This window comes from Gymnodraco acuticeps, unplaced genomic scaffold (assembly GCF_902827175.1).
Source record: "Gymnodraco acuticeps unplaced genomic scaffold, fGymAcu1.1, whole genome shotgun sequence".
NCBI classification, from domain to species: domain Eukaryota; kingdom Metazoa; phylum Chordata; class Actinopteri; order Perciformes; family Bathydraconidae; genus Gymnodraco; species Gymnodraco acuticeps.
The window spans coordinates 1,725,563-1,750,555 of NW_022989977.1; the positions used below are offsets into that span (position 1 = coordinate 1,725,563).

A 24,993-nucleotide genomic window follows, 5' to 3' on the forward strand; every position below is an offset into this window, starting at 1 on the left:
TCAGAGAACTCAAACGAGGGTCAACCATAAATCATTTCTGCTGCAAAGTCCTGTTAAGAAGTTGGAAGCCGCTTTGGAGTTGAGGAAAGTGGGCTAAAAGTTAGTTTGAATTCCTAGCTTTGCCTTGGGAAATCCATGTAGAGAAAATGTAATAAATGTCGTTGTGTTGCACTTTGAGGAGCACACAGAACCAGAAGGGAAGCCCCTCGAGTGGAGTTGATGAGTTTGTATCCTCTGTAGGCTTTTCTGTAGCAGATAATATGCATTAATATGTAAAACTAAATAAATGAAAATCAGGGAGTGTTGATAAAGAGCATGCGTGCTCAGCAAACTTTTCATGCATTAGGTGAAGCTAACGAATACTAACTTTAATGAAAGCAGGATAAGAAACATGATGACCCGCAGGTTCTTTGAGGAGAGTCACAAGGATACGTTGCATTGTTCAGATCGTGTCTGCAGGTGGCTCATGCATTTTTTCCATCTAAGGGCATTGATTTTTGAAAATCCAATAGATGGCGACACTCCTCGGGCTCCTCTCTCATTACCACGGTATCAGCCTTGTTTGATATTCATGGTGGAATATTATGAGAAGATAAATCGTTTAATCTTAGTTTCTATTGAACCCTGTCATGAGTGAGACACTCTCCTCCATCCTGTGGGTGTAGCTGGATCACTTCGATAGAAAATGATAGATTCGAAATTAGCCTGAGTGGGAATTTAACAAAAACACGATCGAACTCCATCCGCTTGAGTTTCACAGCAAGGACGATGAATCAGATGCAAAAACACTTTTAATGTCCCGACTTTTTTCGACTTTAAAACAGTAATAATAAAAGATGAACACATATTTAAAGCACATGATCCTTTCCTTAAACAAAATATTATTCATAAATATTGTATATTTTGTATCTATTAGTAGGATTTTTGAATATTTGCTTTACTGAAATCTTACGTGATGTTGATTTCTGTAGGTGGCGTTATACTTCTTTTTGTACAGCGTTAAGTGATAGGTACTAAAAACACAGTTTTCATAGATGTTCCTATGCAATGTCATCACTACTTAATACACCCATTTACAGATGAAACAGTTGTATTCGTTTATACGCTGTTTGTATGTGGAAGCTGGCAGTATAAAACATGACATGCTCTATGCAGTCCACTGCAGCATCAAATATGACAATATCAACTTTTTTTTCAACCAAATTGCGATTCATTCAGGTCACTGTGAAAAAAAAATCTAAAACAGTGTTAAATAATAACAGAACGAAAGCTTTCTTGCATTTGTTAAGTAACATTGTACAACAAATGCTGGTTCTATGGAGTATTTCATCTTGTTGTATCGGACCTTGGATGTTTTAAGATGGCAGATGTCAAAGCCTTGATTCAGTGGACAGGCAGGACTTATTGGCCACAAAGAAAAGCCTTTAATTAGTTTAATATTTATTTTAAACTGTCTATGTGGAAGCCTTGTAGCCAGTTTTAGCAGCATAACAGCCGTGCTGAATGTAATGCTTTAACGTTGCAGGAGGACCTGGTGCAGAGGGGGGCTACGGTGTTATATTGTTATCTTTTATCTCCGCTGAAGAGGGGAAGAGACTGTGAGGCTGCCAAATGCCTTGAGGGAGCTCTCCTAGTTTAATATTTCATCCTGATAGGGCCCAGTTGTGTGACAGGGGTCAGCGTTGAAGAGCAATGGGAAAATCCGGAGGGAACATTCATACCTGGTGAAAAAACACCATGTCTTTGAGAGGGCACGTGCAAAGAAAGCAGAGGAAGGAGGGACAAAAAGGGTCAGGGTTTCAGAAAATTGAGAAATAAATTCAAAAGGAAGAGACAAACAAGAAGTGGTGTCTGGAGTGGGGAGAGGGTTGAGTGTTGGAGAGTGGAAAACATATAAAGATATAAAAACAACAAGAGATAGCCAGTGAAAGCAAATAAAGACCAATGTTCAACCTTCCTCACAATAGAAAATCCATTTGGCCCATGCAGCACCTTTATTTTCATGTCTGTTTCTCTTCTCCTTCTTTTGGCACTCCATTTCTTTACTAGGCAACCTGGCTTAAAAGGAAATAATGAGACGTATGATGACGATGTACATAGTTGCTGGCTCCTCATTATTCTGTAATTGGACAGAAACACTAAATTTTAACAAAAATGGTAATACACTTACCTGCTTGAATGTAATGCCAAATAGATATATTTCCAGCTGAGTAGAAAAGGCGGATAACAAGTGTAATTATCTAGTGGAAACAGACTTTTCCTTCAAAGTTTGAGGATGATCGAATAAATCTTTCGTAACTCAGTTAGAATCGATAAAATATGGAAGAGGGTTTGAAGACGGAAAACAGATTTGATGAATTTCATTCAAAGCACAGACACTGTGAATGTTCCTATCCAGTGAAGCGCTCAACAAAGAAATCTCTTGTGTTTGCCTTCCTGTCTGTCACTGTTTCGGTCCTCGTGTGTGTGCCTGTTAGACTCATTGCACCCATTACTGCTCCTAATTGCACTCTTTAGAATACGTTTTCCAAATAAATCTAGTATGGAGATTTAAAGGGCAAAAACGTCACTGCATTTGGATTATTTAACTAACACTGTTATCTATTTTGTTATGAGTTTACTTTTGTTCGATATCCTTTCGGTACATTTCTCTTAGTGTTAGGGCTTCAGTCATACATTAAGCACTGGCTTTAGTTATTTAACGCTGATTTTTACCTTTCAAACAGCACAGTTCGGAGTCACCCTACATTTCATTGGCCTAATATCTTGATGGACACTCCCTGCTCACTTTCCTCACATATCCTAATGTTCTCTGTTTTTGTACGAACATCTTAAGAGCCTGTTATCGCTCATTATAAGCCAATGAAATCCCCCCCTCAGATTTGAGTTGCTAATTCTTAAAGTCCATCCCGTGTGGCAACAATCCACGACATCGGCTGATGATGAACTAACGCACTGGGTCAGGCGGCGGAGGTAATTGGGAGATACATAGGGGGGAGGATTACATTTGACAGGTCATTCATCCCACTTTAGTTAATAGTAAGTGAGGCTGACGGCTGTGAACAGAGCATTTAGACCTCACCAGTGGAGCCCTCACTGACCGCTCATTCACTCTTTCTATATGTGTTTTACTAGATATAAATGTATATTTTACAGACCTTGTAGCTAAAACAGAAAATATTCTTCAGTAGGCCTACTTCTGGAGCATGGGAAGAGAACACCCAGTATAAACACTCCATGCTTCTGTCATACATACATTTAAATATAGACTACATTGTATATAGTAGATCCAAACATAGGGGTCTGTTGGACAGGTATGTGCTATCCAGCGGCTCTATACACTTACGCCAAATAGTATGACATACACTTTTTCAAGAACTCATAAATGGGTATTTAAAATTGACACTGCTGCCGATGAAATACCTTTTATTTGAAATGAAGGTTTTGCGGTTGGTTTTTAGCTTTTGTTTGGGCTAATTTCTTCCGTTTTTTGTGGTTATTTCTCTTATTTCTATTACATTCCAAGTAGAACTTCAACATATCCTTATACACAAGATTTTATGATACATAAATTATATTGCGCTACTTTTTGTAGGTAAAACCGCCTTGCAAGATGACACAGGAAAGCAAATTATTTTTGACTTATCTGGAAAATTCTGATGAAATTCAGTTAAAACTATTAGAAAACTCTATAGACAGGAGTACAATCTAGTTGTTTCTGATCTGACTGCTTAAACACGTTACAACATCTGAAGAATATTAGTGTTCCCCTGAAAACAAATGAACCTAGAATTGTCTCACGTTCTCAGTGGCGTTTCTAGGTGTACAAAACTGGGGGGGCAGAAAGAGGTCGGGGGAGAGAGAGAGAGAGAGGGGGGGGGGACAGAGAGAGGGAGGAGAGAGAGAGGGGGGACAGAGAGAGGGGGGGAGGAGAGAGAGTGGGGGAGTGTCAAATTACATACTGAAGACCACAGGAGCAACACTGTGAGCGCATACATTTACGTACACAGCGTGGGGATGTCATAGTAATGCACCTTCATACATGGAGTAAAGGTCACCATCACAAAGTAATTCTTAACAATAACAACAACCGTAATGCTTTAGCATTAAAACACCATAGACTGTAAATATAAGGAAAACACAGACACTCATCATCGAGGTCACAATATCAATCGATCCAGCAGAGGCAAAACACAGAAGATCAACAAAATATATGACATAAATGAACTTACCAAAGCTGAAGGCTCACTTGAAAAGAAAAGCGGCACGGCGGTCCTTCCTCTGACAGAATGTGTCTATCACTTTGGGGATGAAGTCCTGTAGTTGCTGGATCAACTGGCTTTCAATTGAAAGCATGGCCAATGCGTTAAGTCGCGGCTGTCCCATGGTGTTGCGAGTGAAAGTCTTTATCCTTTTGAGGGTGGAAAAGTTCCTCTCTGACTCGGATGTCGTCATCGGAGTTGTCACTATTATTTTGACCAAAATAACAGTCTCAGCAAACGTTTCCTCCAAGTTGTTCTCGTGAATGGATTTCAACAGAGACAGGGCAGTGTTTCCAGTGTGAAGCTCACTGTGGCGGTAGAGCGTGGTCAGCTCAGACTTCAACTTCTCCTTGTTTCCCAACGCAGGCCACAGTTTCACGGCGCAGTCAAGCTCAGGTGTAGGAAATGACAGGACATGCTGTGGGAAGAATGAGCTGTCAACAAGCTTTGCAGCGATCAAATGGTCACTCTGTGAGAACCTCTGTTCCACCTGTGAGATGACTGTGTCACAAGCCTCCTTCATCACCGGCGCTGTGCTGCTGACTCGTCGGCCTGGCTCGTCTGTTCCATCATGAGCAGTGGCGGCCAATGCATCAGTTTTCTGCCTCATTTTCTGAACATTTTCCTTGAAACGGCAGAGCGCGCTGTTGATCCCAGGTGCATCGATGCTTCGTTTTTGCAGAGTGTTGTATAGAACATCCACTTCTGGCATAAGCAACGAAAAAAACTCCAGGAGCTGCATAAATGCTCGGTCCCGCAGTTTCTTTGACAGGCCGTATGCCTCACTTATGGTGACCGCATCCCATCCTGGTTGTGCGCGTATATGCTTCATACACTGAAGTAGTGCATCTCGGGTCTCCCAAACCGCGTTCACAGTTCTGCTTTTAAAGTTCCATCTCACAGCCGGTGGCCGTGGGATGCGTCTCTGTGTTGCCTCTGCAAGAGCTGCAACACGTTTTGGAGCACCGGAGAAAAAAGTGGAAAAAGCAGTTAGATCTGCAAAAAACCCCTTCAGGATGCTCATCCTTGCTGAACACAGTTGCTGCAGGGTCAGGTTCAGTTGGTGGGCGTAGCAGTGAACAAACTGAGCGTTTGGGTACGTCTCCTTCATCACCGTCTGTACCCCGCGCACGTTACCACTCATGACGGCCGCCCCGTCATAGGTCTGAGCGATTAGCTTTTCTTTCAGCTTCAGGGGTTCCAGAACAGCCTTGATGCTGTTAGAGAGACCTACACCAGTTTTGTCCTTTACTTCCACAAACTCCAAAAAACGCTCTGTAACTGTGAGGTCAGGCATAATGTATCGCAGCACAATCACCATTTGCGATTTACAGGAGACATCGGTTGTCTCGTCGGCCTGAACGGCAACAAATGATGTGTTGTCCACATGCTTGGCTATTTCCTCCCTGTACACATCATACATGCAGTCCAAGAGTTCATTCTGTATGGTGCTTGATGTCCCTTTGAAAACAAGTTGAGCTTCGTAGTGCCGTTGAAGCCTGGAATCGCCCTCACACATTGTCTCGAAAATTGACCTGAATATCCCTGGATTCAGAGAGTCCGCCGACTCGTTGTGGCCCCGCAGTGCTGTCTCACATTTCCCACACAGTTTAATACAGGTGATGATCCGACCAAGCACGTACCTGTTTTCTTCCACCTTCCTATTATGAGAATCAATGCCGCGTCTGTAGGCGCTGTCAATCTGAGCTGCAACATTCACCCTTCCAAGTAATCCCAATTTTACGGCATTTTCCAAATGACTGTTGCTGCTCTCATGCTTCATTGTCCTCTCCCCGAAAGATGCTTTAAGTCCTTGTAACCTGTCCTCGACCAAGTACCTTGATCTTCACCAAAAAGCAGGCAAGGAAAGCAAAAGAGGGAATTCTTCTGGATGCTCGCCGTTAGCCATTTATTTTTAGCAAACCACTCAGCGTTAAACCCACGTTTAACTTTGCCCGCAGTCTGGACCATTTGGAAATCCGGTGGATGGTGGGCACCGAGGCGCTTTACCTCCAGTTTCTCTCCGAGACTAAGTGTCTCAAATGTGTGCTCCAGTAAATGGTCAACTTCATTCATTTTCTTTCAGTTTTTTACTTCTTTTAATCGCTGGTGATGTTAGCTATATGCTGCTCTCTCGTCTCCTCTTCAAACTACACGTGACGTTTCGCAGCACTGCACACGTGAGTACTTACAGCCAATCAATTCTGAATTATGTGAGATGACGTATGGTGGGGATGGGAGCACTATGCCCCTACGATCATTATTTTTTTGCCACACACATTAAATAGAAAAATACTCTGAGCATGCGCAGTGTAGTTTTTACAATCACCGTTCACTTAGACTGTGAGAGGGAGGGGCAGGATCGGGTTTTGTCCCACATGGCTCTAAACAGCTCAAAACGGCACTCTAGACACTAATTAGAAGAACACAGACTAAAACAGAAATGTACAGACGAATCAGATTATTAAACATGACCTTAAAATATATTTTATATGTTTTTTTATTTATTTTTTAGTATTTTTTTGTAATCATTATTTGTAATACTTTCTTCTGACACTAGGTGGGGCTGTGCCCCACCTGCCCCTAATGACCCGCCGCCACTGCACGTTCTTCAAAGTGAAACTGTACCCACCACAACAATGAAAGCATCCGCTTACGCAGCGTCCACACGGCGTCGTGCGTTGAAGCTTGCCGGCGGGCGTGTCTGAAGCTAGACCAACAACCAATCACATGAATCTCCCGCCCCGAACACACAAGCACACGGTTGATTCGCTAGAGCAGGGGTGGCCAACCTGCGGCTCTCGAGCCGCATGCGGCTCTTTGCCTAGTTTCATGCGGCTCTTCAGTTCATATTGAATTTTATATGTGTGAGTTTGGGGGAGAGACACTGACTCCTGACTAGTGGTGCAAGGTGTACCGATATTTGAAAGGTATACCGCGATACCCTGCCGTTAAAAAAGTTACGATTCCTCCGTTTAAGAATGACGGTGAGAAAGCGCCGTTTAAATAAGAGCTGTGTGTGTTCAGCGCTCTGCTTCCACTCCCTGCACTGCAGCCGTGCCTGCAGTCCCGCCCCTCTCAAGTGCCTCCCCGCTCTCGTGCACGCGCTAGCTGCCAGAGCATGTGAGAAAACGAGAAGCATGGCTGCAAGTGGGAGTGCAACTGCCGCTGCGCCTCGGCTTGTTGACAAAAAAGACGCCAGAAGCGACATTTTGATGTATTTGAGCTATATCTCTGACAGTGAGGGCAAGCCTACGGACACCACGAGGCCTGTCTGTAAGAGATGTATTAATTGTATTTAATACGAATTCTTGTCATTTATTTTATTTATTGTTCTCATTGTTTAAAAGTGTGTGTTATGGTTCTGGTTCTGGTGTGAAATAAAGCACAATAATTACATTTAAGACTGTTTCCCTTTTTTTAAGAAAAGTATCGAAAAATAATCGGAATCGCAATTCTTGACTTGGTATCGAAACCAAAATGTTGGTATCGTGACAACACCAGCTACTCCTGACAGTTAAACCTGATATTTAGTAGGTCTGTTAAGTATTGAATGCTGATCATTCTGACGTAATTTGGCCGGTCAAAGTTGTTTGGGCTCGGATAAAATTGCTCCGTTACTTTCGTTCCGTGTTACTTTCGTCCCGTGTTACTTTCGTCCGGGCTCTCCCTACGTGTGTATGTGTGGTGTCAGGTGTCAGTATGAGAGGATGACAGCGCGTCTAATTTTGATGTGGCCCAAGAGCCAATCACAATAATACCTGCGATGCAGTGAACCAATCACCTTTTGAGGGGGGGAAAACCTATCGTTGATTAAACACTACTATCCAGTGTTTCCCATACCATTGTCTTGCACCCCGCCAACGGAGCCCCGCGCCCCCCCCTGAAATTCAAGGTGTTTAAAAAATATATATAATCTTTTTTTAAATATATATATAGCACCAAATTGCAAATAATCTATAACTACTGTCACTTTTCACATTGAACATGTGCTCTTTTATTAAATAAACTAAACGCTTTCATTTGAAGTTGTGAGTTTAGTGTTTTTGACCCTAAGAAACACTGATGCAATAATCAATAACAATAATCCACAGCTCTTCTCTCTGCTCCAGAGGATTTAAAAAATATATATCCCAATGCCACAAAAATGCATCAGTGACGTGGTTGAAATCTTGTCTCCAGAAAACAAAAAACAGAAACAAGCGGTATCAGTGACTGTGTGTTTGATGTGTCTCCTTGCAGTAACATAGAAAAAATGTGGCTCTTAACCTCTGACTGGTTGGCCACCCCTGCGCTAGAGCTTGTACGATGATTTGATTGGCTGACGCTTCCGTCGAAGCTTCAAAATTTGAACATTGCTCAACTTTTGAAGCGAGCAACACGAGCAAAGCGAAGCGACGCTCCCACAATGCAATTCGGCAAAGCGTGACGTCACCTCATTCAAAGTGAATGGGCAGAAGCGTTGAAGCTTCAACGCACGCCACCGCGTGGACGGGCCGTCATCTTGAAACACCTAAAGCTACCTGTGTTTATATCTCCTGATATGCTGAGTGCTGTCTCTTTAACCTCTTTTGAGAGGCATTCAGGTGGAAAATCAGGCTATGAAGTGATATAATTTGACACCAGCGCATGTGGTTTACACTCCTTCTCCTACCTGCTGTCAAAATGTGTTTCTTTTAACCACCAATGCCATGTTTTACAAAAATGTTGACTTCCGCTGTTTGGTTTATTCTTGCAGGTTCGTGTTCAAACTGATTTTTCTTTACAAATGAACAGAGAGGAGTATACATGAAGTCATACAGACAGGAGTATCATTTATTGGGTTGCATTTCTTGCCGTGATCATCAGGACTCATGGGGAAATCAAAGTCTGATGACTGACTGCAGGTCATGCTGTACTTTAAAGCTTTTCATATGTATATATATGTGTAAAAAAATGACTTATTATGAAGATTATTACAATTATTAGACTGCAAATCGACCACATGTTGTGAATAATGAAAAAGAGGCTTGAACAGCCATGATCTGCAGGGTATTACTGTGGGATCGCTATGTCACGCACTTTTTAATGGAGTTAATGAAGATACAAGTGCTGCCGACTCAGTTTGACTGATTGATTACAAAAACCCTGCTCTGTTACCATGGTTACCAAATGATTTGCATAAACATATACACACAGCCTTTGCAGTTTAATTATAAGATCAGCGGGTGTATTTAACAGGAGTTTTTCAAATAATTGTAAAATCACAAAAATAATCCTTCAAAAAGGAGCCACACTACACGGATTTGTTTTAAACAAACATGAAGGCAAAATATATATAAAAAGATTGTCATGTTGTTTTTGTAATAATATAGATTTTTTCAAGTGTGAGATTGTGTTTCTTTTTCTATCCAAAACATGAGCTGTATTGCTCTCAGTTGTGTTCGTAGACAGCACGTTTACACCTCCAAGATATTCTGATGATAATTTGTTTGACCAAATAAATGATGTATAATGAAACACTTTGAGTTATACTGTTGATGGAAAACCACCATTTTATGTGTTGCTTATAAGATGATTAACCAAATGCAGATTGGCTTTACTGACAAACAAACCATAACAGCATCAATAATTAACAACGAAGTGATTGTTATTGCGTGGTTGAAAGCAGGTTCTCTTATATGTCGCTTTTTGGTAGTAGAGAAAACATTTTGTTTACTGTGGGGTGTGACTTTCTGTAAAAAGTCAATAACATGCTTTCACAAACACATCACGTAACAGAAAACAAACCTACATGATGCAGGATAATTAACGTGTGCAAGTTGTAGGGAAACAATAATGCTCCTTCAAAGAGATTGTAATCTCCCCAGAAAGCATTCGGACAGAGGAATTAAACCAACATGTCACATAATTGATTATTTGAGCCTTTGTTGAGTATTTTAAACCCAGCTTGTTTGTTTCACACCAGCTCCTTCTGTCACACACAAGCCAATACCAGGGACGGTTGGCATACAAAAGCCTTGTGCGACCAAAACAGATAGCACTCAGTGTGTGTTTTCGTCCCTTTTATCAGCCGTCAGCCGGCCTCTCAGCTCATCACTGTCACATTATCTGGCAGCGCTGAGTGGGGCAGGGCGTCAGCGGCGGCTGCTGTGCTGAACTTTGAGACGGACAGGCCTTCTGTGGGCTGTCAGATAGTATCCAGCAAATGACCTGCTTAAACCCCTGTCGACACGCTGCCGACGTTTCCTCTGACAGAGACACTTCAGTGCGAATCAAAGACAGACAGAGGAATGAAAGGAGACACCTACAGACAGAGATCCGGGTGAAGGAAAAAATTGATTTACTTACATTGTTACGGTAACTGAATCTTCATGCATTTTTTCTCAGAAGGCCAACAAATCAAATTAACAATTTAAAAGTTATACTTTATTTATCGTCAAGCTTTTGAATTGCTGTTAATGGTCAAACACCTCTGAAATGTCATTAAATAATTAAAAAGCGTACATGAAGGCAGAAAGAGAAAAACATTAAAGGAGATTGATCCTCCTAATTCTAGGAAGCTAGACTTACCTTTTAAAGAACCCATTAAAAAAACAAAACAAGGATCCCAATGAAAGCTATTTCAAGCTTCATTATGCAACATGTACTTAAATAAATCAGCTAAGGCACACATGGCTGTCTTTGACACTGTGTGATACTGTGTTCACTTGAAATAGCTTTTTCGACTGTTTAGGATGTTTATGCGAGTACAAGACCTGTTCAAAAACACTGCAGACATTGCTTTTTCTTTAATTGCGGATTGGTTGTGTTCGCCATCTGCTCTCTGATCGTCTGCGGCGGCATTACGGTTACCTCAGCCTCAGGCGAGAGGGCTGTTTCAAGGCAGACAGCTCATCAAGATGATTGACAAGTCCTAGGGCTGGAAATCAACCAACTGAGTAAAAATTGCATATTAGTGCTTCAGGAAGTGATTTGAAAAATGACACTGAATGCACTGTACGCTGCTGCAGTCTTGAAATGGGCATGTGTGATATGCTTTGGCGTGTGTGTGTGGGTGTGTGTACTGTGTGTTTGGGCGTGCATTATATGTGCGTCGCGGTACATTTGCTCCGGCGACATTTCCGTCCCTAGCAGGCGTGGCCCTGTGGAGTGTGTAGCTCAGTGGGTGGGTGATGGGAGCTGGAGCATTGCAGCTGCTCTCTGCAGATGAGCCCTGAACATCATGTTTCAGAGCAGAGGCAAAATGCTATGTGACAGGGGGATTTCTTTGAAAGAAACATGGAAATGATTCACAGTAGGTGGTGGAATAATGGCGCTTAATTGTGGTTGAAATAGCGACACTGCCAATAATTGCACAGTGGAATATATTCTCACAGACCCACTTTATACCCGGTGATTAATGACATTGCCACGTACTTAAATCTCTGCTGATCACTGTGCAAGATTGTGCCATTGCTTGTGGCGTCGACACCACAGATCCATTTCACAGCATCTGAGCCACAGTGAAGGAGAAATAACATGCTTCTAGCCTAGTGCGTGCTTCTAAGAAGAGGTCATCTGTTCTCTCGTGGCCCAGATGTTTTTAACTGGCGTTCGCTTTCCAGAGCTGTCCCAGCAGGCTGCAGTGCGTCTGCTTCTCTGCTGTAGTGTTTTCCCCTTTGCCAGCGAGCCTCGCCAGCCCCATGTGTCAACCTCTACTCCCATCCCAAAAACTTGGGCGAGATTTACAGTACAAAGGTAGACTGTTGCATAACGACAGCAACCCAGTGTGTCAGGGCAAAGGCAGAGGAAAGTCCCCGCTCTGATATTGTAATGCAGCGTTTTCAGTGTTTTGTGAAAAGCTGCACATTTCACTGAATATATCATTATGTGCATTTCAATAGAGGAAGTGGGTGCTATTGCTTCTACCTCTTTGACATTGCCTACACATTCAATGCAGCCTGTTTCATAAGGCTGAGTGTGCACAGCAAGGTTACTCCCTGACATTAGCTGCTTTTAAATGCTCTCCTGTATAATATAGATGTTTCATTTTAGGACACATTTTCAGGAAATTATAATGTATCAAATGTGTTTCCCCAACTGTTAAGTGTTTTATATCATCCTACCTTTTAAAGACTGGTAAAGCAGTTACAGCTTTTATTATCTCTCGACATTCATGAGAGCTACAATTCAGAATAACTGCAAATTGCGCTTAAGCAGTAAGGTAAAAGGACCTGAGATGCCCTTTTCTCCACCTGCATCATCCAGTAGACCTTACATTCATATGGTCTCTGAAGTGCATTATCCATCATATGTGAATACATATAAAGTGCAAATCAGACTTGTTTCTTCCCTAAATCTGCATTGGTTGAGTTTTTTGGCCACCCACACGCAGTGGGAAATGCCCTAAACTGAATATATTATCACATTTTTGAAGCCGATATATGTCACGTGTTGGCAACCATTACCCAAATTACAGATCAAGTAGCCTAATTAGCATCCATTTAAATGTGTATTTCTACTAATGATAAGACCAATAGCCATTCTAATTGTGTCTCTGTTTGAGTATGAAACTATTCCTAAGTGAAATATCTGGAATTTAGCTGCAAAGTGTCCCACTAACTGCGTCTGGTGATGTTTGATGCTGAGCTGGTATAGTGCATTGGTTTGATCAGACCATTGATTGACCATTTAGCATTTACTAACAGATATAAATAAATGCAGTGTGTGGTTGTGTGTGTGTGTTCCTATGAGAGATAGGTCATATTAAGAAACGTTGGCAAATAAGACCACAAGGAGCTACAAGATGCTAAAAAGCGACAGAGAACAAATTATCATTCTTTCAATATATGACAATTAAAACATTAATTTCAGAGTCATTGATATCATATAATATAGAAACATTTGGTAAGGTAAGCTTTTTAAAAAATTACATCACTTACAACATCCTGTAAGCACAGTCAGTAGGGGCTTGGACTGTGAGCCGTAGGGTCGCCGGTTCAAGTCCCCGAACTGACCTAAATATGGAGTGTGGACTGCTACTTGGAGAGGTCCCAGTTCACCTCCTGGGCCCTGCCGTGGTGCCCTTGAGCAAGGCACCGGACAACCCCCTTCCCCCCTCACTCCCCGGGCGCTGTACAATAGCTGCCCACTGCTCCTAGTGCTAGACTCCTGGTACTAGGATGGGTTAATGCAGAGGCCAAATGTCACTGTGTGTGCTGTGTGCTCTGCATGTGTGACCATTATAGAGGGGTTTCATCCCTCCGATTCTATCTATTAAAAATATATTAGCTAATAGCATTAGCATGTAGCATCTGTCCTGGTTGTAGCAGTTTGATAATTTTTATCTTAAATAACTTATAGTTTCCCCGGAGACCAGCACCTTTTTTCCGGGTTACACGAAGCACACTTTGTGGATACAATCCTATCAGAAATATAAATGTGCTGCATAGCTGAAGCAAAATGCCATTCCTCACAACACATTTTATATTAAGTGCCACAATGGAGTATCACTGAGTATTGTTTGTGAACATATGCTCTGTGAGTGATTCATGTGAGACTCCCTCACTTCACTGACAACTCAATTGCTGTAATTGTTTAGCTGTGAGGGGAACATTTTATTGTAGCCAGATTTTGATTACATGTCTAAAAGCAAGTGCATTCATTCTGCCAGAAACGATTGATTGAATTAAATCTGTATAAGTTTAAGATTTTAAGATTTAAGATTTTTAAGATCCATTTAAGATCCCACAGTTACAGCTCACTTTATTGGAGACATGGCATACAGATGAAAAGGATACAAAATGTGTAGTGTACACTACATTCATAGATTTTGACTCTGTTGCTCAGTTAAAAATCATGAGTAATGAGCATTTATTGCACCTTTTGGCATTATTTCTGATGTCAAATTCAGAACCACATGAGTATAAAGGCCTCAGTGTACTCCATCAGAACGGTCAGCTGGTTGAAGTTCAGGAAATCCCATCTACACCTTGTTGAAGTCATATTTGGGCTGAATCAGGAAATGTATATGACTTTCTGAAACAAGCTATCTGACAGTCACACCAACTCCACACAGCAATTTATGGGCTGAATGCTATAGGTTTGAACTTCTGTCTCATTAAACTATCTACCATTCAGTCCCTCTAAGACAAGTCATCCTGTGTCCAACTTCTTGGTGGCCCCCTGACCGGCCTGGAGGGATGTGGGAGGCCGTCCGTAGAGCAGAGCTTCTGTCATAGCAACGTGTTCAAGGCTTCCCTGTTCCCACTCTTCAACCTCTTTCTTCTCTTTTCAAACTCTGACTTTCCTGGAATTTTCCGTTCCATGTTTTTACGTCACATACCCTTTAGTCGACCTCATAAGTTTACCTCCTCTAGAAATCACTTGACTCAGTCCCATGCCTGCCCAGCTGCTCCTCATTCAGCCCGTCACAGTGTGAATACAGAGACCCGTTTACAGCCAGTCTTTGCCAGATTGTCAATGTCTCCAAGCTGCTGTAGCGTTCCAGCCATCCCTGTCACCTGCACCTGATTACTCGCCTTCCTGCGTCAGTCTTCAACAATTGTTTGCCGGATTTCCATGCCTGCTCCAGGGTAATGTCGGTGAAAATCCAAATATCCGGAACAATTTCCAGTAAAGACCAGCAACAACAACCTCAAACATCACCATAGTTGAAACTACCTCCCTTTTAAACATTTGACTTTAATAAAAAAGGATTTACTGTACCCATAATGCATTGCATTAGACATTACAGGCGTATCCAATAAACAAATAACTCTGTGATTCTTTGAAACAAATAAAGGTCATTCAAAGCATGTTTTTGTTTAATAAAAACATGAAAATAATTATGGATGAAAATTATGGATGAATGAAAATAGGAAATAAGACAATTATCAGATAATCAGTATTATCATGTCAATTATATAATATCAATAAACAAAATGGATGTATCATATACATAAAGCATAAGGGTAAATGAAACCTTCATAGATGATTACTGCTAGTAGAAAAAAATAGTTTTCCAAAGGTCAATTTCTCAGAAAACTTTTTCAACCTCTGCATATAAGTACTTTGAAAACGGCAAATAGTAAAGAAAGAGCCGCAGTTCAGCCTAACGACGTCCACAGAAAGTGACAGCATAGTGCCTTCCTTCTGCAGCACAATTGTCATGGTGGATTAATCCTCACACACACTGCCGGCACCTTTTCTCCTTTTGCAGCCAAGTGGGGCCTATTGAGACACTTTCTCTGCAAGGTGGATGTGTTTGTTCATTCCCCAAAGCCCTGTCACCACTCACCACACACAGGGAGGCAGATACCAACCAGACAAGCAGCGTGCAGCAGAGCAGGAGCGTGCACACTCCTTGTTAGCCCAAAACATGAATGTGGAGATTATGTGTGAATTTAGGTGAATTTAAATTGCTTTAGGAAATCAGCAAACAAAAGCACAACACATTTTGTAATGTCAGTTGTTTTAGGGCAGTGGTTCCCAACCTCCTTTTTTCCCAAGAGCCCCCCCAAATGACTCCTGTTGGAAGTTGCGCCCCCCCCCCCCCCCCCCCTACAACTACTGTCACAAACTACATGAATGTGAAGTATTTTGTTAAAGGAGGATGAAAGCGTAATTAAGGAGCACTATTGGAGTGACTTTGATGGTTATTGGACTCAGGAGTAATTAATTTGGATTCCCGCTGTATGAAGAAATTAAAGGACGGCGCGGAAGTGGAAACAATTCACAAAGGGATTAAACTGTTTAAAACACATGCTCAAAGTAAGCCGGATTTTGGCGATGTGTTTATGTGGATTCAAAAGTCGTAAATAATCTACAAAATGGAGGAGACCGATCTGATCGGAGCAACTGTGACAAATAATCCAACTGAAACCGGCATGGACAATGACTGTTTTAAAAATGCGCTTATCCAGAAAAGCCCGGTTTGGACACTTTACGGGCAGAAGAAACATTTCTATCAAAGAAAGAATTATACATTTCTGTCTTTGTATGCCTTTAATAGCTACTAACTTGAATTGTTATTCAAATTAATTCATCAATTATTTTTTATATTTTATTGTAATGTAGAGACAAGGCTTTTAGTGACAATCATGTATTGCTTTAAAATTATATTTAAAAAAAAAAAAAAAAAGTCTAAATATGATATTTGGCCTCAAATCATCTGAGGCCTGGCGCCCCCCCTGCGATCTTTGGCGCCCCCCCAAGGGGGTCGCGCCCCCCAGGTTGGGAACCACTGTTTTAGGGCACCAAAAATGTATTATTAATACATCTGAATGGTGTACCATAGCAGAAAAAGGAAAAGATATTATGTAAACTTAAAATGCTGAAACAAAAAAATAAAAGCAATGTATGACTTCAATGGGAAGCTGTGACCGAGACATGCATATCATAGAGATGGACCAAAACAGTATTATACATAGAGTAGGTCATATTACACTGTGATCAACCTTACAAGCACATATTGCATTGTAACAGTGCCAAATTGTGCAACTAATGCCACAGTGATGAGAGTATGCATGACACAGGCCAGTGCCATTCATCACATTCATTTATACATAGGAGAAATTAAAGGATGTACCTGCTTACTTAAAACAACTATAGTAATAGCGTTTTTTATGCGTGAGACGCAAGGAATTTATCTTGCCAACAGGTATTTTCAGCGAAGCAACAGCTTGATATGGCTTGTGCCCCTCGACATAGAGCTGGGCTGTCTTCCAGTCGCAGCATCAGGCACAGTATGTCTTCACTGCAAAAGAAACAATGAATTCATTTCCTTCAGATGGGACTACAGATTGTTGGTCTATCTACAATTTGTTCCTAGCTCTTTCTCATAAGAAACATATGTCAATTGCTAGGCATGATACAAACCTTGTGGCACTTATGTCAAGTGGAAAAGGGAGTTGAAGAACTTATTCTCCTTGGATCTAGTGAGGCTTTGAACCCTATTTGTACCTTATTTATAGTCAAAAAACGTCTGCCATGGACAAAGATGTCAGCCGTTTGCATGTGGTATCCTTTTACATTGCTTAGATTATTATTGAGTTTTAGGCAGAATATTTGTTATGCATCACTGACTAATATGTATTTCACCAAATGCAAGAACAGCTCGGTATGTGTTTACATTTTTTGGGGACAACAATATAATACTATAACATTAAGGCATTAGCCAACTGTGGTCACACAGACAGAACTTGTTGAATATATCAATGTTTTTTTGTCTTTTCTGGGGAATTGCTGATAATAAAGAGATGCAAAAAGGCCTGCGGTGTAAAGTAATGTGCTCACTTGAGGGATTTTGCTTATGGCCATTACATTAAGGTCCCTTAAAGTTAAACACTGATAGAGAGAATGCCTTTAGTAACCAAATATTGAATTACTTCCAGATATGTCTTTGTCAATGTCAGAGACAGAAATCACCTGTTGAAGCAAAAGATGAATTGCCGGCGTTCTATAACGTTCCAGGCAGCATCTTTCCTCTTTACAGCCGAGTGATCGATCGAGTGGAGATTTACAGGTCAGTTGACAACTGTTTTAATTAGCCTCTCTCTGTGTCTCCCTCCTGCAGATGGACCCTGTGCAGAAAGCTGTCCTCCATCACACCCTCGGCCTCCCTCCCACCGCAAAGAGAAGGCATGTCTCCTGCAGCGTTTGCCAGCTAAGGTTCAACTCACAGGTGAGCCACTGCTCCTGCCACAAACACAGAAAACACCCCAAAACCACATTACAACCTACCTGCTCTGGTGTCAGTCTTGATGACCTTCACATAAATAGAATTATGTTTGGGCAGGTCATATTGCTTTCATTAGTAACAGTAGAAAACTGAGTAAAAACGTATACTGTCGTGTCCGAATCAGAAAACCTATATTCATCCCACTTTGGGGAAAGGTTATGGCGTCACAGCAGCAAGAGGGCAGAAAACAGGTGAAAGAAAAAATAATAGATGTACATTAAATACAAATGTAGGCACACATTATTAAGATTAATACAAATAAAAAAAGTAGTACACCTTGGTATAAAATAAATAAAGCAGCACTATTTAAAAAAGTAATTGAACATATGAAGTAATGTGTTTCAGCCATGCCAGTAGTGTGGCTAAGTGTCTGTTTGCCAGTTCCTATTTTCTTTGCAAACCAAAATATTCCAAAAACTAGCATATGGATTGCCAAGATTTTGTTCCAAAGATGTGTGGCTTGCAGAGGATGTATTAACTGAACTACGGTGTATCCCTTACATTTCCCTCATCACCAACTCAAGATGTTCATTATTTTATGACATTTCTTGGCAAGTTTTGGATGGATTGACACAACTATTAGCAAAGGCTAGAGTGATATATTACAGTTCACTCAGGGTGGACTGTAATATCTCTTGTGATTCTCTGACTTTTACTGCATAGCTATCATCAGTTCATAGATTGTGTCTGTCCATTCATTTTATTTGTGAATACCTAAAAACTCACATTCCCGTCAGCCACAGCTTTCCTTTGTTCTGGTGCTAATTTGTGTGATGAGCAGGGGCCTCTAGCACGGGAGCTCCAGCCGTTTAGTTGGTCGTCTGGTGTATTCAGGAACTCGTTGGAAACCATCTTTGTGTCGTTTCTTAAGTCTTTGTACATTTCAGGTCAATTCAATAATGCCTGAAGCTTAGGTCTGAATGGCTGTCGTCCAGAGCCTCTATGTTGCTTAGCAATACACAGCATGTGGAAAACCTTTTATCTTTTTAAATGAGTACTGAAATTCAGCAGTAAACATGTTAACGAGTACTGAAGGATTTAAGCTTGATACCAAACCATCTATTCCAACATTTCAAAATACGGCTGCCATTAACATTAGATGATCGCATCCTATAGAAGTTGCAATAATCAATATTATCGCAACATTCATGAACATGAAATGCCATCAATAGCATTCAGCTTTCCTTCTTTTTCTTTTTCAACTGAATTAAACAATGGGAATTAACGTTCATTTCAATAAGTTCTGAATTATTCAAACAGCATTATCCTATGTGTATTATTCACATGAAATCAATATTTCACAACATGCTCATAGTTATACATATTTTATTTATCAAAGTAAGAAGGGTGAGGGATATGAATACAAATAAAGAGATTAATGAAGATTTAATGACGGGTCATTGAGAGATAACATTCGAGAGTGAATCAGACAAAAGGTTGATGGAGAGTCACACAAAGTTAGCTGCTATTTTCCCATTGTATTCGGAGGCTCTCATTTGTCAGATGAACCAAAAGATGTGAAAAAACAAATCATCTCTGTGTTTGTGTTACTGTGTACAAGCCAAAAAGACACATTACTGATAAATATCAAAGCCGCAGCCATTATGAACGTGGAGGTGCAGGCAAGCCTTTTCCATTCCACAATCTCCGAACAACAACTAAAACATGACAATGAGTGATATAAGCAATAGGAAATGTTATTACCTTGAACCTCAGCATGTAAATAAACCATGTGCAAAATGGTCCATAAATGTCCCATCATATTTCCAGAGCAATGACAATTAGGCAAATATGGAGATTGTTCAGTGTGACACTTTGGTTGACAGCATGTCAGGTTTTTTTTGTAAAATACTGTGGTACAAATGTGTAGTGTAAAAGAAAGGTGAAGAGATTGTTCCTGTTATTTTACTGCAGTAAAGAGAGGCGCTCAACACATGTTTGACCTCACTTATTTTCCTATAGAGTATTCAGTAAATTAGCTACACAACTGTTTGTTCGTGTCAACAACGATATGGAAACCAAAATCTATATCTGCAATAAGTTATTATTAACAATAGCTATACTTGCTTGGACCACAAATGGTTGTTAGGCTTCTCAATGAGTTCCTGAGATTCTCAAAATGTGATGCGATCTAGTGGTTACACCCAACTGTAGTCAGACTGATGTGTGAAAAGACCAATTACACCATTTACAAAACAAAAGAACGGGGAAACACATCAGTGACCAGCCTGAAGCTACCCATTCATATTGAAACAAAGCACCGTCAGCTCTACGATGATAAAACAACAGTCAATGGGAACCGTTTTAAGTCCACAGGGGGTGCTTTTTTATGTAAAAGTCTCCAGCATGCCCCCCAATGGTGTTCAGGGTATTCACTTGCAGCTTTCTCTGGATTCATCCTGATCCACGGCAGCTTCATTCTGACTCGATCACAAGTCTTAAAGTTTCAATATATTGCATGAGCAAAACCGACTACAGGAAGGAGATCCTTTTACAAACTCTGTGTCTATCCTGAAGTATTTCCACAGTCATACGTGCACTCTTCAGTACAATAATGAAATGCATTGCGTTAATACAAGCTTGCTAAATCTAAGCGATGGACTAGCAGATGGGTTTCGATTTCCCTCGCATCTAATTTCCATACCATTTCCAAAGTAATCAAAAATATTTGAAAGGAAAATTACTGCTGCTGCATGTTGTTAAATCAGTAACATCCCTAAATAGCAATGTCATCGCTCTTTCATTAAGGGAGTAATCAATCTATTTCTCACACTGAATGTGTCAGTGATTACTGAGGATACGCTTATTATGTTTTACATGGAGAAATCTATATCCGTATATATTTACTGTCCATCAGCAGTTCATTTGAACACTTCATTAGAGAGATAGACTCTGTGTTTACCTGTCAATCATCAGGTGGTGCTGTGTTGAGCTGGGACCCCTCAGATACCCAGGCGGTGTTGTTTCTTTCTATTCAAACCACAGCTACAGCAGGAGTGAATCTTAATATGCTCCAGTGACAGTTTGTCATAAAATAAAACTTCAGCTTGGATGATGCAGAGCAGGAAGCCTGTGGGGTTCTGCTAAATACAGATCCAAGCTGCTCTGTCGGAGAGCAGAAAGTCTGTTTGTTAGACAATTATGTGAGTTCATAAACAGGAAAGCTTCTCTTTTTCAAACGATCTTAGTTTGTTGCTGCTTTACGAGATGCACGCATGAGTCAAGGTCATAAACTGGACTTACGTCTGTGATTTGTTGACAGCGAGTGAGTCACCAGATCTGATCTACTCCCTTAACAGGGAACTTTTCTTTATGTTTACATTCTATACGTCATGTTTTTAGAAAATTTTACAAGTTTACTTAACCGACCTATAGTTTACAAGATACACATCCAAAGGAGATTTCTAAGTCTACATTGTATTCAATAATTACAATTAGATGTAGACAATAAATGACATCCTATTTTTGTTTTCATCGTAGGATTTTTTTATGAGAGGACAGGAAGTATTTTAGGTACTCAAGAACATTACTCTAAAGATTGGACCAGAGTTAACATTAAACCAGTATCAGAAGGTTACTACCTTCTGATCAGGCTTTCTTCTACTCAAACCTCTTTCCCAATGTGAAAGAAAACCCACTTACACCTGGCTTTCGTTTCCAGTGTATTCAAGGGTATTTTTTAGGGATGTAACGATACCAAAAACGCACGTTACGATAATATCGCGATAACAAGTCCACGGTACGGTATTTATCGCGATATTGAATAATAAAGGGGGAAAACAAATTCTATTTTCTTTTTTTCAATAAAAAAATGTTTTACTCGGAAAATGTTTCTTTATTACATAATAAATCTGATTTGTACAGCATTTTAGTAGGATAGCAGTATTTTAAAGTGTCAAAAACAAAGTGACAGTAACAGACTGGAACAAGAAAAACTGTTTTTGTACCTATAGTACTACCAAACAAAGTAGGCATTTTCTTTGTGCCACTGCATCTCACAAATAAACATTTAATAATCAGACCCTGCAATAAAAATAAATCAAGTTTCACTTTAGTTTTTCAAGTAACTCAACTCAAACTCACTAGTCACTCACTCAGCATCATCAGACAGGTTTTTAGGAATATGAGAATGTCCACATTTCCAGGTATTTATAAGCTGGGATGTTTGGGCATTTACAATATCCCCTGCTCTGGAAAAAAATCTCTCGCTTGGTACTGATGTTGCTGGGACAGCAGTGGTCGCGTTAATCGAATATTTTATTTAACAATAACGGAAAAATCTGAAAGCAGTCTGTCATTTTGACAGATTAGAACAAACTCGGAACAGCGCCAATGTATCCCCGCAGCGAGGCTCTGGTGTTATGCCGTGTTATGCATGCCCTCCAAAAGGAAATTATATAGTTTCCAAACCGTACTTTGCCGTACAGATCAATACATGTCTGGGAGGTTTTGCTTTACGCTGTGCGCGCTCCTGCGAGGTGCATGCACACGGCATAACACCCCCCCCCCCCCGTTGACAGTTCACGAGCGTGCTCTCTCTCTCTGTTCAGACCCGACGGGTAATAAGGGATTATGACGGATATTTTACGATCCTGTCTGTCAAAATGACGGACAGCGAAAAAGTCTAACACCACCTCAGTGGGACGGAGAGATATGCTTTGGCCATGGGTGACAGCAGTGGGTCAAACTGTGCATTGTCTCTCCACCACTTCAAAAACAATACCGTTTTTGCCAAGAAGGTGAGGCTTATTGACAGGGCGAGATATAAATATACTGTTGGTACTTGTCAATGTCTCTAGGTGTGTAAATGTAGCCCTGTAAATACGATGTCCTTTTGTGTTCTGTTGTTTTATGTTCATGTTGTAACCTACTTGCTGCCATGTTGGACAGGTCTCTCTTGAAAAAGAGATCGATGATCTCAATGGGACCATCTGGTTAAATAAAGGTTTAAAACAAAAAAAAGTGTTTAAAATAATTTAAATAATTTTTTTTTTAAAATCGCGGTAGATTTAGTCAGTCTCACGACGACGGTATTGGGACGTTTATTTACCGCGATATTCAGTATATCGTTACATCCCTAGTATTTTTACATTGTTGCAACAACCACCAAGGGTTTTAGAGTTTAAAAGACACTGTATATTAAAATATATTTAAGAAATGAACACTGTTTACTAACACTGCTTTACTCTGCGTAATACATAAAATAATACTAGAAAAAACGAACTTAATGACATACACGTCTACAGTAGGAGCAGAAGTGGCTTTAACATAATGTAGTTTGAGTTTATAGTTTTTCAACACTCAAAAATGAAGCCCTGTTACAAGTCTGGACATTATAGAGGGGGTTACACAATATATTTTATAGATAATGGCACAATGCATTCATGGTGTTACAGGAGTGCACACAACAAGTGACTTGAAGAGTTGTATTAAGAGCTTAAGGGAGAAGTTCAAACCCTGGCTCCAACCGTGGTGAAATTTGGGTGTGAATATTGGCTCAATGTTTGTGTGTGATGTGTTCTTGTCCAAAGCTTTTCAAGCTTCAGACTGGCTGTAGTTTAAACAAGCACTGGGTGGTAAAGTAAGGGGTATAATAACAGAGCACATTTCATTTCTTTAGAACAATGGTCGCAAAAAGGCGTCACCAAATCACAAACAGTGATGAGCATAGTTTATATGAAGCCATTTTCTAAAGTTAAAAAAACACAAAGAACATGATAAGTCTGTGTTGTTTCATTGTCCGCGAAGATTGCACCAAAACACAGTTGTTTTGTTTGGGCTCAAGGATACACTGATTTTTCAACTTCATGATAATTGTTCATAGACATGATTCTCAACTCAAGACATTTCTGCTTCAAAACAATACAGAAAACATGTCTGTTTCAGTCAAACATAGATTTTAATCTGCTTGAGTTTTAAGCGCTGTGTAAGAAGTTAGCCCTTTGAACTCAGACATACTGTATGTAACCGGATAACTGCATACAATACATTCATTTTGTAGATACAATATTAGTTGTCATGCTTTGCTCGTATCAAATACATAACATACAGTGGGGCAAACAAGTATTTAGTCAGCCACCAATTGTGCAATTTCTCCCACTTAAAAAGATGAGAGAGGCCTGTAATTTCATCCTATGTACACTTCAACTATGAGAGACAGAATGGGGGGAAAGAATCCAGGAAATCACATGGTAGGTTTTTAATGAATTAATTGGTAAATTCCTCGGTAAAATAAGTATTTGGTCACCTACAAACTCCACTATGGCCAAGACCAAAGAGCTGTCAAAGGACACCAGAAACAAAATGTAGACCTGTACCAGGCTGGGAAGACTGAATCTGCAATAGGTAAGCAGCTTGGTGTGAAGAAATCAACTGTGGAAGCAATTATTAGAAAATGGAAGACATACAAGACCACTGATAATCTCCCTCGATCTGGGGCTCCACGCAAGATCTCACCCCGTGGGGTCAAAATGATCACAAGAACGGTGAGCAAAAATCCCAGAACCACACGGGGGGACCTAGTCAATGACCTGCAGAGAGCTGGGACCAAAGTAACAAAGGCTACCATCAGTAACACACTACGCCGCCAGGGACTGAAATCCTGCAGTGCCAGACGTGTTCCCCTGCTTAAGCCAGTACATGTCCAGGCCCGTCTGAAGTTTGCTAGAGAGCATTTAGATGATCCAGAAGAGGATTGGGAGAATGTCATATGGTCAGATGAAACCAAAATAGAACTTTTTGGTAAAAACTCAACTAGACGTGTTTGGAGGAGAAAGAATGCTGAGTTGCATCCAAAGAACACCATACCTACTGTGAAACATGGGGGTGGAAACATCATGCTTTGGGGCTGTTTTTCTGCAAAGGGACCAGGACGACTGATCCGTGTAAAGGAAAGAATGAATGGGGCCATGTATCGTGAGATTTTGAGTGACAACCTCCTTCCATCAGCAAGGGCATTGAAGATGAAACGTGGCTGGGTCTTTCAGCATGACAATGATCCCAAACACACCGCCCGGGCAACGAAGGAGT

General features: G+C 40.7%; 1 protein-coding gene across 3 annotated transcripts in view; it reads left to right on the top strand.

The window, feature by feature from the left end:
• Window positions 1-24,993, top strand: part of znf385d (zinc finger protein 385D) — an 83,665-nt gene that overhangs the window by 22,122 nt on the left and 36,550 nt on the right. For 2 of the 3 annotated variants that reach the window (XM_034211485.1, XM_034211486.1), the window contains exon 3: window positions 17,800-17,907. In XM_034211485.1, coding sequence (XP_034067376.1) covers window positions 17,800-17,907 — 108 coding nt within the window. Of the gene's footprint in view, window positions 1-10,395; window positions 10,602-17,799; window positions 17,908-24,993 lie in introns of those variants that run through there. The other variant, XM_034211487.1, reaches the window with a different exon arrangement.